The sequence below is a fragment of the Rhinoderma darwinii genome, chromosome 13 (genome assembly GCF_050947455.1).
Source record: "Rhinoderma darwinii isolate aRhiDar2 chromosome 13, aRhiDar2.hap1, whole genome shotgun sequence".
NCBI lineage: Eukaryota > Metazoa > Chordata > Amphibia > Anura > Rhinodermatidae > Rhinoderma > Rhinoderma darwinii.
The window spans coordinates 33,365,579-33,381,213 of record NC_134699.1 but is presented as its reverse complement, the minus strand read 5'-3'; the positions used below and the strand labels follow the sequence as shown (position 1 = coordinate 33,381,213).

At 40.9% G+C, this 15,635-nt stretch overlaps 1 protein-coding gene across 4 annotated transcripts in view; it reads left to right on the top strand.

The window, feature by feature from the left end:
* CHD6 (chromodomain helicase DNA binding protein 6) overlaps positions 1-12,052 on the top strand; it is a 68,683-nt gene extending 56,631 nt beyond the window's left edge. For 3 of the 4 annotated variants that reach the window (XM_075845621.1, XM_075845619.1, XM_075845620.1), the window contains exons 32-38: positions 1,093-1,143; positions 1,522-1,673; positions 3,650-3,853; positions 4,055-4,498; positions 5,225-5,407; positions 7,685-7,804; positions 8,295-12,052. In XM_075845621.1, coding sequence (XP_075701736.1) covers positions 1,093-1,143; positions 1,522-1,673; positions 3,650-3,853; positions 4,055-4,498; positions 5,225-5,407; positions 7,685-7,804; positions 8,295-9,182 — 2,042 coding nt within the window. In that variant the 3' untranslated portion in view covers positions 9,183-12,052. The remainder of the gene's footprint in view (positions 1-1,092; positions 1,144-1,521; positions 1,674-3,649; positions 3,854-4,054; positions 4,499-5,224; positions 5,408-7,684; positions 7,805-8,294) is intronic. The other variant, XM_075845622.1, reaches the window with a different exon arrangement.
* The last annotated feature ends 3,583 nt before the right edge of the window (positions 12,053-15,635 follow it).

Here is a 15,635-nt window from a genome sequence, read left to right as displayed (position 1 = left end):
TGCCGGGAGTCACATCCCTTCTTACAACACATGTACATTATTAGGAAAACATCCCAAAAATGTACTTGCTTTTACAGTCCGGAATTAAGGAGTAGAAGTGCTGGCAGTGCAGATCCGTAGGCTTCAATAATCCTTATCCGTACTTAGTGACCCCTATCATTCTTCACAGAAATTCAGCCCTGCCGTGTTCTAGCGACATGGCCTGCTACTAGGAGTTTAAAGGAGCAGGAAAGAAAGAAAAAAAATATATATCCTGGCAATTCCTTCTTTGATCCCATTTGTCTCATAATACAATTAAAACAGAGAAATATCCCAGTGCCCCAGGAGCTCAGCCATGTCCCCCCTCCTGACTCCCCTGTGTCTAGCTGTAAGACAACTGGTTGGAGCAGGACCCTTCCCCATCTCTCCTGTCTGCAGTGGGACCCTTCCCCCATCTCTCCTGTCTGCAGTGGGACCCTTCCCCATCTCTCTTGTCTGCAGTGGGACAAAAAGATTAATCCCTGCCCACTTGGCTAAGCCATGCCTCTCAGACGTTCCCCAGCTGAAAATGGAACAGATGAGCAGAAATTTAACCCCAGTGTTCTCTGCAAGCTTTCTGCGAGACTTTGCTACAGGAATGTGTAGAAAATCCTGCAGACTGAAAAACAGTGGGGGCAAATTTATATCCGGTTTTACTTTTAGCATTCATTTCTAAGTTTAGTGTTCCTTTAAGGATGTAGTATTTGTGCATTAACCATTTGTAATTTAGGTATAAAAGCTCATGAGCTGATGGGATTCAGGATATAGGAAATTTACATGAAATTGGGCAAAATCTGTATTTTTTAGTTTAACTTTGGTCTCAGTCTAAAGGTAAGCAATAGTATCTCATTATGTCAATGTCTGATCCTGACAGAGCACTGCACTTCTGGTCAACTCTATGTCACTGCATGCAGACGTTTAGTCACTGAGGCTCTTCACTCACTTTGTATTGTCCGTGCATCCTATCATTCTGCATGCACCACATTCGTGAGTGTTTGTGCCTGTGCAAGTTTCAAAACTGAGCACCTGGCCTGGGATTTTTCTCTCTTTTTCTCTTTTGTGTTCACCTGTCAGAAGATACTACACATTATGGCAGAACGTGGATATGGAAGTCGGAACCCACAGGTTAGAGAGTCAATTCTGCTAGGTCCAATTAATGTCCTGTTTTATAAATCGCAAATCACTATTATTTTACATATTCTACATGTTTTACTTTTTAAATATTCTGTATAAAAACATGAAGCTCTTCACCAACAATATAAAGCCCTGTTCACACTTTTTTAATCCGGTTTTTGCTGCATTTTGATAATAGCCAGAATAGCATAATATGCAGCGATATTCTATCCACGAAAATGTAAACCTAGCAAACCCAATTTAAGTCAATGGGATTCGTCATGGCTCTTGCTAAAACGGAACCCATGATTCCAGTGTGAACAGAGCCTTAAATGTGTAACAGATGCCTTGTACTTTGATCTCATTGGCTTATGCTTCTGTGTTATCTAGAGCTGCTTGAGAAGTATCCAGAAGAGGAGGCTAAAAGTTGCACAATATCCACTGCTAAGGAAGTAGCACAGGATTATCAAGATGGCAGAGCTCCGACTATTGCTCAGCTGCTGCAGGAGAAAACCTTGTATTCTTTTTCTGAATGGCCTAAGGTGTTAAAAGCGATTCTCCATTTTCATTATCTCTTACTTTCAGGTTGACTATGTAACTCAGAATTGTACTGGATGTTTCCATAAATTTTTCTGTTGATAAGAAATTATTAAGTGACCTTAGGCTTAGTTCCCACTTCTGTTGTGAACTTCCGTTGGGGGTTATGTCACTTTTAAATAAGAAGAATAGCGCAGCATGCAGTCAATGGGATTCAGCAGTTGGCGCAGAACAAATCTGGCACAACATCATGGCTTCCGCTATAAACGCGATCATAGCATTAGTCAAACTGGGGACAGAATTTAATGGGGGATGCCTGGTTTGGGCATCCTATTTTCAGTGGGTAGAAATTGATTTGGTAGAGAGGGTTGTTTTGGTGCTGACATGATGCCCGTGAAATCAGGACAGAGGCCTACCAGAGAATCCCGTTTAGGATTTGCTGTATAATTAATAGGGCAATCGAAAATGGTTTGTTTATACTAGTATTTTCCCTAAAGATAATCCATTTCTAAAATCCTCTTTATCCTGTCAGTATTTGTTTTAAATACCAATGTGGTGTATAATGATACACTGCTGGCTAAATATTGCCATGTGTGGCCTGAACAAGTCATACACAATCACTACATTTCAGCCAACAATTAAAATGTCTGATTCCAATGTATTTTTAGGATCTGGCATCATCCGTTCTTAAACTGTGGATGTGACAAATATATTTACTGGCTTTGTTTTCATAACAACCTTTTTATGTGAAGTTCTATTTCTAAAGTCACTTTAGGCGGGATTCACACGACTGGGTCGTTCCCGAGCCCGAGTGTCGGCCGGTAAAATCGGCCATTTTGCCCGGCCGGTTTGCATTAAGTTTTGCATCCGTGCCGGGCCGGGTAGATCCGGACAGTGACATCAGCGGCAAATCCTGAAGGGGAATCCCCATGTGTTCGGGGATTCCGCTTCAGGAGTTTCCCCTGATGTCACTCCCCAGATATGGACAGAGACATCAAGCGCTCTGTCCAGGAGCGGAATCCCCGAAAATACGGGGATTCCGCTCCTTCAAGGAGCTAAAGTGCGGCTAGCACATAGCAGAGCGGGGAGATACCTCCCTGCTCTGCTATAGTGGCGTCGCTACAGTAGTAGCAGCAGCTGCTAGCGGCGCCATCGAAGGTGTCGCCGGGCCAGGGCGCTTTTAAAACAAGCAGGGGAAGGGAGCCAGCGCAGTGCTCCCTTCCACCTGCTGTACACCCCGGACCTGCAACACAGTGTACAGCGATGCCATTCGTCAGAATGGCATCAACTCCTCCTCACATGCACTCTGCGCTGTGAGGAGGAGGAGATAGAGCGCAAGCGCCGGAAAACCCGGCCATCACTCGGGACACATTCCGGTGATGGCCGTGTATTACCCGGCCCCATAGACTTCTATGGGAGCCGGGCGGCCGGGTACCCGGGCGAAGATAGAGCATGTCCTATTTTTTGACGGCCGGTTTTCCCGGCCGTCAAAAAATCGGTCGTGTGAATAGCCCCATTAGGGGTCTATTATTCCTAATGCAGCCGGGTGCCGGCCGATTTTATGAACGGCCGGCACCCGGCCGGGGAACCCTGCCGTGTGAATGAGGCCTTAAAGGTGATATTTAGGAAATTGTATGAATATCCACTCACTAATGTTGTTAGAAGACAGGTTTCTGTTAGCGAGATGCATGATATGATAATTACCAGCAAGACTTAAAGGGGTTGTCCGGACACAGGGTGATTTTTCATACTGATTACCGATTCACAGGATAGATCATCAGTATGTGATCGGTGCGGATCCGACACCCGGACCTTGCACCGATCAGATGTGCTGGCTACATACATAGACTGTCCTAAAAAATCCTCTGCTAGTGGATTTGCTTCACCCCCTCAGTGAAAGGGGTATGTATGGAGGAGCTGATATTCTAATAACTGTTGAATTTAAAAGGAACCACAGTTTAAGGTCTTTCCTCTTCTGTAGGATCGAGTGATTATTAACCGGATAGACAATATTTGCCATTCCGTGCTGAAGGGGAAATGGCCATCCTCCAGCCAACAGTTTGAAGCACAGTGCATGGTACCATCAGTGTTAAATAGTAATCTGTGCCCAAGGAGCAGCTACAGCACTGTGGAAGCACAAAATTCAACATACAGTAATGGCTCTCCTGGGTCGCATGTGCAGAAGGTAAGCTCGGTAATGATTTTATATAATAGAGCATGTGCCAGTACCAGGCTACTATCATGTACTAGGACCTTACAGAATCCACTAGTGCAAAAAAAATACAAATTCTCATAGTAGCTAGTTAGATTACGTTTTGCCATTTTTTGTTGTGCGGGCTATGTTTGTGTTTTGAAAAATACACACTTATTTGTGTTTGCTTTAAAGGAAACCTTCACTGCTGCAACATTTTCAAATGATGAACGAAAGCAAAGGAGACCATTTGAGTACGAGGGTGAGCGGACGGATGCCAAGCCCCGAGGTATGCAGCATCTCAGTACTCCAGTTGGAAGAACCAATGCAGCATTGAATGGATGGAGAGAGACTGCTATGGAACTGTGTAGAGAGCAAGCTGCAGGAGGCAGTTCTGCCTATTCCATCAATAGCAGCACGCCAAAGATGGCTGCCATGGCTGGCTTGCAGAGTTCTTTGGGAATGGACTTGTCAGGAATCTTGCAGGCCGGACTCATCCATCCTGTGACAGGACAAATTGTAAATGGCAACTTCAGGAGAGACGAGTCTTCTTTCAGAAGGAGAAGAGGAAGAAGAAAAAATGTGGAGGGAATGGATCTGGTATTTCTGAGAGACAGAGGGATGCATGCAGGAATTGTGGTAAGAGGACGAGGCAGTAATAAGACAGCAGTATGAAATATTGGTTTTCAAAACCAAGTTATTACCTAGATTCTCTGTATTGTCTGTTTTAATAATTGCTTTCAGTAAATTGTAGTGGTACTTTGTGTACAACTCGAAACAACCCTACATTTAATGGTACTCAAACGTTCTTCAGGTGATCTACTTGAAAGCCCCTTAGGATGTACATCTCAATGTTTAAATTCAAGTTTCTAATCTGGAATTAAAAATGTAGTGCTCCATGAGATGTGGCAGATTCATTCACTTGCAGGTTGCACTCACCGTTCATTAAATATGAGACAATGTACGATGGGACTTGAATTACTGCGGCCCTTTACTTCTTCCCTGCTGAGAGAAATGGATATGTAGAGAAAGATGGCTAAAATAACCTCAGTATCTTACCCAAAAGGGAAATACTAGCTGTTTGTGTGTCTAGAGAGAACTTGCTAGCTAATAATGTCCTGTGATTACAGCAGCCTCTGCACTGTTTCAAGCTAAGAGTGCTAGATCTCTATGACATACTTGATGGATACTTGAGAGCCAGCTGTCTAAAGCTACTGTTGTATATTGGTCATTACTAGCATAAAATACGCTCACCAGGTTGTTGTTGGCTATTAGTAAGCTGCATAGAATGTTATTAATGTGCATCCTATTCCTATTAAGGGTTACACTGATTTTGGTCATTCATGTGCTCGCTTTTCCATGCAGGGGCTCCGTGAGGAATCTACTCAACTTGGCTCAGCACATATTGAAGGCTCTGTCACTTCTCCTTCACTGTCTGCAGCTACAGCCACTAAGACTCAAGCTGAGAAGGTGATCCCTAACAGAAGCCTACTGGAGTGGCTGCGCCAGCAGTCAGACTGCACAATAGACATACCAACCTACGCAGGTGTAAGTAGATAACATTTGTCATCTCTGGTGTTAGCTGATAAATTTGTTGCATTTTTGGAAATAAAAGTACCAAAAAAACAAAATGGCTCAAAAAAAGTATATTTTGCATAAAATATATTTTATTGCCCATACGTTACATAAAAACAAACCTACACGTATTGGGTATCTAAACGACTGTAATAACGTGAAGAATTAATTTAACATGTTATTTTTACCATCAAACGTGAATAGGATAAAAACGTAACAAAAAAAACGCAGAGAATTAATTTTTTCTATATTCACGCCGTAAAAATAAATTCTACAACTTACACAGTGAATTTTTTTTTCCTACCCCCGAACAGCGCAAAAACAAAATACAATTTCTCCCGCATAAAACAAGGCTTCGTATAGCCAAGTCAATGAAAAAATAAAAAAGTTATGGCTGCTGAAAGGCAGAGAGGGCAAAACGGAAAAATTTAGCTGGTCATTAAGCCCTTTTCAGGCCCGGTCATTATGGGGTTACATAAAATACTTGTTTACATTTTCAAAGGGCATCTGTCCCCATCTTTTTAGAATTGTGCAATTTTGTACTACATAGGAGCTATTCCCAAAAAACACATAAAAACAAATCTGCGTTTCAATATCAAAATGACTGCTAATAAATATTTGTGAATCTACCTGCGTATTGTACTGTAAATTGCTGTGGGTTTTCAGCGCGGAACTCATACCAAAAATACATTGCAATTGCGCAGTGACTGAATTTACGATTTCCCAGCGTCTTCTTCATACTTACTGTCTTCCTCACTTAATGATCAAGTGTGATGTCCTTTCATCCCTACGGACGTGTATGTTACAGTAAATACTTATTTCTCGTTAATATCATTGGAGGATATAGCACCACAGGTATAGGCCCTTGCCACTAGGAGGCTGACACTATGTAGGAAAAAAAGCGCGTTGGCGTCGCCCAGGCAGGCCGTAACATTTTCACAGACCGCCTCCTACGGACATGACCTGATACATGGGTCTGCTGCTGGCTTTTTATTTTAGTTTTATTTTGTTCCCTCTGGATTGTCAGTCTGGTCGACAGCCTAGTCAACCCCTTGAGGATGTCTGGAAACCAGGCAGTATCCTGAACTATGCTTCCTCCAACACTTAAATGGGTTTTCCTACTTCTTACAACCTATCCACCGGTTAGGTCATCAGTACATGATCTGTGGGGGTCCGACACCCAGGCCCCGCACAGATCAGCTGGTCCGGTGCCTTCCTGCAGCGAACGTACATGCCGGAAGCAGTTGGCTCCGGCCACGGAATAGCGGCCGAGCTGCAGTGAATAGGAGCAGACCTGCAGCACGGCCGCTAGGCTATGTACAGAGCCAACTGCTTCCGGCTCCATACATAGTATTATATGCCATAACATCCGGTGCCCGCAGGCTACCGTAATAGGTTATCAGTGCGGGGTCCGGGTGTCAGACCCGCACCCATGATATACTGATGTCCTATCCGGTGGATAGGTCATCCGTTGTCAGAATGTGGAAAACCCCTTTAACACTTATTTCTGCTTCTGCAAATAGCACGACGGCAACCCTACTATATATGTAAGAGTTTACTGAAGAAGTGACACTTCGCTCATCTGAAGATGCCGGAGAGTGATAAATGGGTATACAATTTGCCGCCCTACTCCTTAGTTATTTGGTATTTTTGCCCGGCCCAATGAGGCTTTTACGCTCTGGGGAAGGCTCTCCTGATAGTCCCTGTGGATTCTAATTTTCCCACTGCATTGGACACCGATCCCACCCTTTTGTTCATTGTCCTGGGCCAAGGACTTTGGTTATGGTTGTTCTCCTAGAACTGGATGTGCTGTTTTTGTTTTCTTCTTCTACTGTTTTCTACCGTTTTCTACGGTCTTCTACTTTTTCTTCAAATTGATTTAGCTCCGTGTCTGAAGTAAGGGCATGGCCTGCCTGGGCAGAACCACCACTCACTTTCCTACCTAGCGTCATCCTCCCAGTGGCCTATACCCATGGTGCTGTGTCCCCGAATATATTCAACGAGAGGAATTTTATGGGGAATAAAAAAATGTTTCCCATGAAATTTAATAGCATTGAGGAATCCTATTCTTCGAATTCTACATTGTACCATCCCTCTGTTATTCCTCCTAGAAATGTATGAATCCAGAGTTCTAAGAAAAGATGCTCCAGAATTGATATCTCAAAAACAAGTATTTACTAAAACAGACATGTCAAGAGAGCTGAATTTCTCTCTAGATATATTTGTAAAGTAACTCCCAATGTCTTATAGAGTTTTTCAGATAAACCCAAACCGAGACGCCAAAGGTGCAAAGACCCTAGTAAAGCCGACGTTAGCATTCTGACTGGTGAAGAGAGGATCTCGGTTGCGAACAAAGACACAGGACGAAGGGTATGATAACTACTGCTACATTTTGTATTGTAAATAGTGTCCCTTTATTGATAAAAAGCGGGTTAGCATTTCATTGTCGAATTCAAAATGTTGTGAGACAGACAAGGCTATGTTCACGTCTCATTTTATGGCTACGTTTGGTGTATGTGTCAAGAATGCTCCCGGCGCTTATATACGCCAAACATAGCCATAAGCTACAATTGATGTATGTACTTTCGGTGTATGTTTTTGAAGTATGTGCTGGCATACCTTTTTTTTGTTGCATCATTTGCCAGAGCTCCCTATCCCTCGTATTAGAACGATTTGAGCTGGTCTCTCTTTTATTTGTGTAATCACCCCCCCCCCCCCCATGAACTAAGTGGCAAGGCACAAAAGTAATGCAAAACTAACTAAAATAGAGTTCGCCTTTATATCATATACAGAATCCAAGCAAGACCTTTTGTAGCAGGTAAATCCGGTACTTGTTTTCTCATCTGTTTTCTGTCCACAGGGATTTCTTCCTGATACAAAGTTCAGCAGGATATTGTCGGATCCCATGTTACGTGACACAGGGCCCAGGAGGAGAGGAAGAAGACCACGTAGTGATCTAATAAGGTCCCCAGGAATGCTGGGATCTGATACCTCATCGTCTGGCATGAACCCACTTTTTATGAACGGCCTAATCGCTGGAATGGATATAGTGGGATTGCAGAATATGAGAAATATGCAGGGTATTCCACTGACCGGGCTGGTGGGGTTTCCTACTGGATTCGCAACCGTATCGGCCAACGAGGACGTAAAAAGCACGTTAAGTATGTTACCCATGATGCTCCCGGGTATGGCTGGCATGCCGCAGATGTTTGGTGTTGGAGGGATCATCAACTCTCCCATCTCATCTTCTGTGCCAACATCTTTAGGAGGCACAATAAAAAGTGGTGCCACTCATGCAGAGAAAGCAACTGAGGACAAAGACACCAGCCAAGAAAGTACACAAGATTCCGCATCTTCAGAGAAAACTCTGGGTGCCGCTTTCAAAGAGCATACAGAACCTGCAGTGACTACAAGCAGCCCAGTAGCTTTTAACCCATTCCTTATACCAGGCATGTCCCAAAGTCTACTGTATCCTTCCATGTTTCTGTCACCAGGCATCGGCATGGCAATACCAGGGGTGCAGTCTAACCGTTTATCAGAGGCTGGTGGCCATGATCCACAGAAGAGGAAGAGAAAGAGAGTAAAGGGGGACCCCCAGAGTTCAGAACCAGAGTCTGTGTCCTTTACCGAGTCCACAGACAAGGAGCAGCCGTCTCCCAGTGGCCAGAACTGTGTAGTTACCAGTGAAACACAGGCATCCGAGAAGGACGATACTGGTTTAAGAGAAACTCAAGACAATGAGAATTAGAACTTGACCGCCCTGAAATTGTGACTTGTGAGTTCTCTCTCTGAAATATTTCTTACACTATGGAGTGTCCATCAGTAAAATTCTACCTAAACCACCCCCCTTTATCTCTGTGGTATGTCTGTAACACCTTGACTCTTACGGTAGACAAAACTACAAAATGTGGATGTTGTAGGAAGCAGAAAAAGTTCATTTGATTTCATTAGAAGTTTGTTTTTATTTTACTTCCATTCCATAGATGAATTATGAAACCAACTTTTCTGTTTCTTGCCTTTCCCCTTAATACAGATCAGGCGCTTGACTTGATTTTAAAGGCACAGTGTAGCACAAAGCCTTAAAGCAGCAATCCCTTCATCCAAAGACAGGCTTTTGGCTAAAGCAATATAACTGGTGCTGTCCGCAATCAACTTTGATGGAAAGCTAATTCTAAACTATGTGTTTCTGTTTGTGTGTACGTGTTTATTGGCTGCGCAGTGGGTACTGCAATAAAAAAACAAAAACGTAATAAAAAAAGATGTGCGTACACAACAAAGTTGGGATCAGTACAAGGAATCACAGACCTCACTATACAACTAAAAAAAAGGCAACAACAAACCTGTGGCCGGGCACTTAAAAAAAATTAAAAATTAAAAAAAAAATGTAAACATTTAAGCAAACTAGGGTCAGTATTATGATTTGGACTAAGAGCAGGAAAGGCATACCTATAGTTTAATGAGAATGTATATGAATGGGTAATCTGTATATGAAAAAACCTTCCCCTTCTCTGCACTCCTTTTATGAAGTAGCTTGTGTTGTCTCACTCAGAGTTAGATAAGGCGCCTTTACACAGGCTAATTATTGCGATTCGTTGGTTTCCGAGAGAGTTTAGTTTTATTGGTGATTTTGATTGGTCACTGTAAAAATTCTTATTTTTGGCGGCACAATTTGTAAATGCCCCTCGTGGTATCTTTTACATTGGTCATTGCTGCCTAGCACATGGCAGTCGTGAGACCTGTCGCTAGGTGATCGTGTCACTCCTCCTAGCTGGCGCTGAGGATAATTAGGATGGAAATGGCTATCCGATCCATAGGCTGGCTTCTTTCGAACCATGGCAAAACTGCTTCATTTTACAAAAATCTCTTCAAAATAGTGAATTTTTTCTGCAAATAGTGGCACAAAAAGGGCACAGATCGTTCAATATAAATGGGCCTTAAAGTGCTGAACACACTTATTTCATGTAGAGTTATGTATCTGAGCAATAAGGAAATATTGTTTTTGCGCCAGCCGTCCTTCGCACCCCCTCCCCCAACAAAACTTTACTTTCTTCATAGGGCAGCTTTTTCTTATTTGTATGCAGTTTACCCATTATCTAAAGTCAACGTTCTCAATGTTTTGTTTTTACAACTCTAATCCCCTCCTGTCACTTTTTTTTATAATAAATGTAATCCCAGTATATTAAAAATTTGACAATCCCAGGTTAAAACAGCATTTTTACTGATGTTTTGACTTGTTTTCAGTGGCCTTTTTTGCGTAAAATGCAGCATACTCTGGGTAAGGCAAATATTTTTTTTTTCTGCTAGTTTGCTCCATAGGCTTCATTATAGAACTTCAAAAACGCCTGTACAAAAGGACACTAAAAAAAAACAAATCATAAAGACCCCTTGAAATAGTGTGTGGCCTTATAGTTTGTAAGACATTCTTTGGTTAGATGTGGCGGAGAGGACGCGATCACAGGGATAAGAGGTGACTGATTGCGAATGTGTATAACAGCTGGAGAGACCAACGTTTTATGTCCTGGTTACACATAGTAACTTTGAAAGTTTTGCCTTAAAGGGGATGTTCAAAATTAGAAAAAAAAGGTGTTTTTTTTTCCCCCCTGAAAGGCACCAACCTTGTTCTTAGGCAGATTCTGCTATTGCAGCTCATCCTCATTTATGTAAATGAGGCTAAACTGCAATAGCGAACAAAGCCCGTGGACAAGAGTGGCGCTATTATATATATTTTTCCTAATCAAAGACAACCCCTTTAAATATAAAGCACCTTTACACAAGGCACTTTCTACTTATCCCATATTATCCCTAGATACCTATTGTACTTAAGCTTAAAGTAGTAGTTGTCCAGTATTACAAAAACATGGCTGCTTTCTACCTGAAACAGTGCCACAACTGTCCACAGGCTGTTTATAGTACTGCAGCTTAGCCCTATTCACTTTAGTGAAGTGGAGCTGCAACGTCAGACACAACCCATGGACATGTGTGGTGCTGTTATAGGTTGAAAGCAGCCATGTTTTTCGAATACTGAAAAACCTCTTATTTAAGGGAGCACTTGATTATCCAAACGACACCTTATTCGCAAGGCATGGCCTTTAAATAAAATAAAAAATATAGAGAGAGAATTTTTTTTTGTATGTGTGTGTGTGTGTGTATATATATATATATATATATGTGTGTGTGTGTGCATATATATATATAGATATATATATATAGATATATATATATATATATATATATATATATATATATATAGATATATATATATGGTAGGAAATCACTGTAGACTAGATGACAAGTGAAGAATGGACGCATCAAAACAATGTTTTTAGAAGGGCTGCTGCTTTAAAAATAATAATAATTAAATTAACCCATCTGGACTTGAACTGATTGGGCATTGATATTGATTTGCTGTCCGCTAATGCAGAACATGTTGAAGAGTAAATCCTTGGTCGCAAAAGTTCAATAACAAAACTTTACTGCCTCTCGTTTTATATGTTCCTGTGGTGGTGGTTTTGGAGAACCTTTTAACCTAAGCCAAAATCTATATTAAAGGCTATGTACGCCTTTTGAGGGCCACTTTTAATTTTTTTTTGGTAATAAATAGATTAGTCAGTGTGATTAGTGGAACTTTGTAAATTCTATTAAAAAATTTATTTTACTTTTGGAGATACAGCTGTTCTGTATTCTCTATACAGAACAGCTGTAACGTTAATTTTACATTGAAATGATGGGGGACTGACCGGTTCAGCGTCGGCAGGTCCTGCGTGTCTGACACGCAGGATCCACCTGTAATCGATCACATCTAAGTTACACGATTCAGTGTAAAGCCAACGATACAGCTGTTCTGTATAGAGAATACAGAACAGCTGTATCTCCAAAAGTAAAATTAATTTTTTAATAGAAACTATTTACAAAGTTCCACTAATCACACTGACTAATCTATTTATTACAAAAAAAACTTTGCCCTCAAAATGGTGTACATGGCCTTTAAATGTAGCACTGCAAAATGATGTCCTAAGATTCATTATTTTTTGGAATATTTCAAAGTTTCCCCCTATTTTATTATATTTACTGGTCTAGTAGTGTAGATGTAAATATAGATATATATATATATAATTGATTTGGAAAAGAATGAATAGAGCATATGATTTTTAAACAGAAGTAAATAGACTTGTCCATCCTTAGTTGATGACAGAAATACTAAGACTGTCTTATATTTTTTTAAACTTGCAGTTGATTAATAATTTAGCGGTTTGTCTTCCTCCTCTTCATGTTGTTGCTTTGTGAAGTCTTTGATTTTTTATTTTTTTTTGCACATTTGTTCAATTTCCTGCACTTGTCAAGATGGGTTTAGTTTGCAAATCTCATTACATAGCAAGTACGGTCATTGGAAATAATCTGATCAATCTGATCATACGTCATCTGTCCAAATTATTGTTTGGCCACCATCTATTTACTTTGACTCACATAAATGAGGGGCTCCCACAGATATTTAGTTAATGGGGTCACTGATCTGGAAAGTTATTGTACAAAAGACAAAATTATCGGGTATTGCAACTCAACCCCATTCAAGTTAATAGGGCTAAGCTGCAATACCAAACTAATCCATGGACAGGAGGGGAGCTGTTTCTGGGAGAAAACAAAAGCGGACTCTTTTCTAACAGTATTTTAGTAAACCTCAAGCTTTTGGTGGCCAGGACCTTGGCTTGAGTATAACTTCAATTGATCTCTGATATGTAGGTTACAGAACATGTGCGCTGTATGTGCTTTGAAAATGACGTTTTTATTCAGGAGTGTTAAGTGGAAACCTTTGCAGTTCCACAGTGGAGACATAGGGCCTCTTAACAACCAATCAGATTTCTTATGACATCTCCTGACTTGTGCTACAAAGATAAAATCTTGATTCGGATTGGTTTCTAGGAGGCACATTGCCCCCATCACGAAGTGTTGTCATGGAGGCATTTGGAATTTCTGGTCTTTTTTTTGTTCCTTAAATTTGCGTTCACCTCCACTATAAGAAGATGATGTGTGGCTGCTCTAAATTGTAGTTCTTTTCAATTTTGCTTCTGTTCTTAGTTGTATTTTATCAGCCAAATGGGCATTGCGAAAAAAAAAAGATGACTGCTTTAGTTCAGAAACTGGGACACAATCATCCATGGGCTGTGCCTGGTACTGCAGCTTAGACTCATTCAAGTAAAAGGGTCTGAGCTGCAATACCAGACACTGCCTGGAGACAAGGGTGGCGCTTTTAACAGAAGAAAAGAGGGTTTTTTAAAAAGAAAAATAATACATTATATAATACCTTTTACATTTTTGTTTCATTTCTTGACCATGGGGCATGGGAGATTCTCCCAGATCGGTTTTTGGGGAAACCATAGCTAAATTTGGGAAGACCAGCTGTATCAAAATAACATGAAGATTCGGCTGAGACCAAAGTATATGTCATTGGGTAAATCATGGCTGATAGCTGTTGGCCTACAGCAATCTCATGTCTATGACCAGTAATGGTTCCGTATTTTTCTCTGATAACTTACACCCTTAAGACTCCATTACCTTGTACTTCGTGCACATGAGTTATAAACTGTGCTACCACCACTTCTTCTCTGCTCTTTCGCCAGCCTACAAATTTCTTTTTAGGGAAATAATTTGTATTTAGACCTTTAACAGGAAGTATATAAAGATGGCCCCCAGGGCCGGATGATGGAAATCCTTGGTGGCAGAGCTTGAACCCCTGGACTGGTCATAATTGGTTGATGAATGACAATTATGTGAGTTAGGTGGGCACTATTTAGCTTTATGAAGGTAACTTTTATGTTCCAAAAACATAGCTGGACAATGCATTTAGACAGGTACTTCAGGCGTTAATTGTTTTGCTGCATTCCAGTCCGTACTTTTTCGGCAGAATTATTAGCACTTTAGTAACTATTGAATACTTAAGGTGACTTTACGACCAGTGTTCGCTTCTATAAGGTACATTTATTTTTGAGAGTGCTTGATCGGGATTCAGTCGAAATCTACCCATTGATGAATTATTATTATTTTTTTTCCAAATGTTAGACAAATCTATATGGAAATGATTGCTGTTACGTGTCTCTTGAGTCAATGACTACTATATTGTGGTCACTTGGCAAACACTCTTTGCCCCCAAGCCTTTGTCTGTTTTACAGAAAAATAATTAAATCCTAAGTTGTGTGAGAAAAAGCGCCACACTTGCCTATAGGCTGTGTCTGGTATTGCAGCTCCTTTCCCATTAAGTGAATGAATGTTGTTGAGCTGCAATACCAGAAACAGCCGGTGGACAAGAGTGGCGCTGTTTCTGTAAATAAAGCAGACACTTTTTTTTATTATCCAGGACAACCCCTGTATTTTCTTTTTCTGAGCTTAAAAATGTTAAATCTTTAGGGGTTCTATAGAGACTGACTAGATTGTGGCAGCTCTGGTTTATATCTCTGGGTTGATATATACATTTTTCTCCCCTTGTTTGTACACGATGGTCGCCTTTCTCCTTGTTGACACTACTGCTCTTACTTTATAAAAAAAAAAAAAGGGGTCTCGTAGATGTGGATTGTAGAATTAGCCGTACACATTGCAGCTAGGAACACAAGTCTCCATGTCTTCTATCTTTCGGCAAATACAACCTGTATCACTGTCAGAGGTATAAACATAATGCACCTACAGCCTGTATATAATACATGGTATATTTCATAAGGTAATACACTCCTGATTTGGTGCTCGCAATGTAGTAGAGATGCTTTATTCTTGTTAGTCAGAAGAAACACCGGCAAGCTTGAGACGTACTGATGGGGGACTCGTGAACCTACTGCTTACTTAGAATGTTTACCGTAATGATCCACTACCTGGGGGGGGGGGTAAATACTTTTCGTGCTTTCTCCTGAAACATTTGCAACTCATTGCATGTAAATGTGTGTGTATATATGTATATTTATATACAGAATATTTAAGCTTTTCAATTACCTATATATAAAGTGTTTGTTTATATACATTGATTGAACTATAAATATGTATGATGATTTGATAACGGGATGACTTTCATGCTACCATTTTTTTAGTATCATTACCTGTATAGCAGAGTTGTATTCCATTATATCTTGGCTTTAAAAGGACTTGTCCAGGATTAGAAAGGATCGTCAGCATTTTTTCTAGAAACAGAGCCGCTGTTATCCATTGGCTTTGCATGGTATTG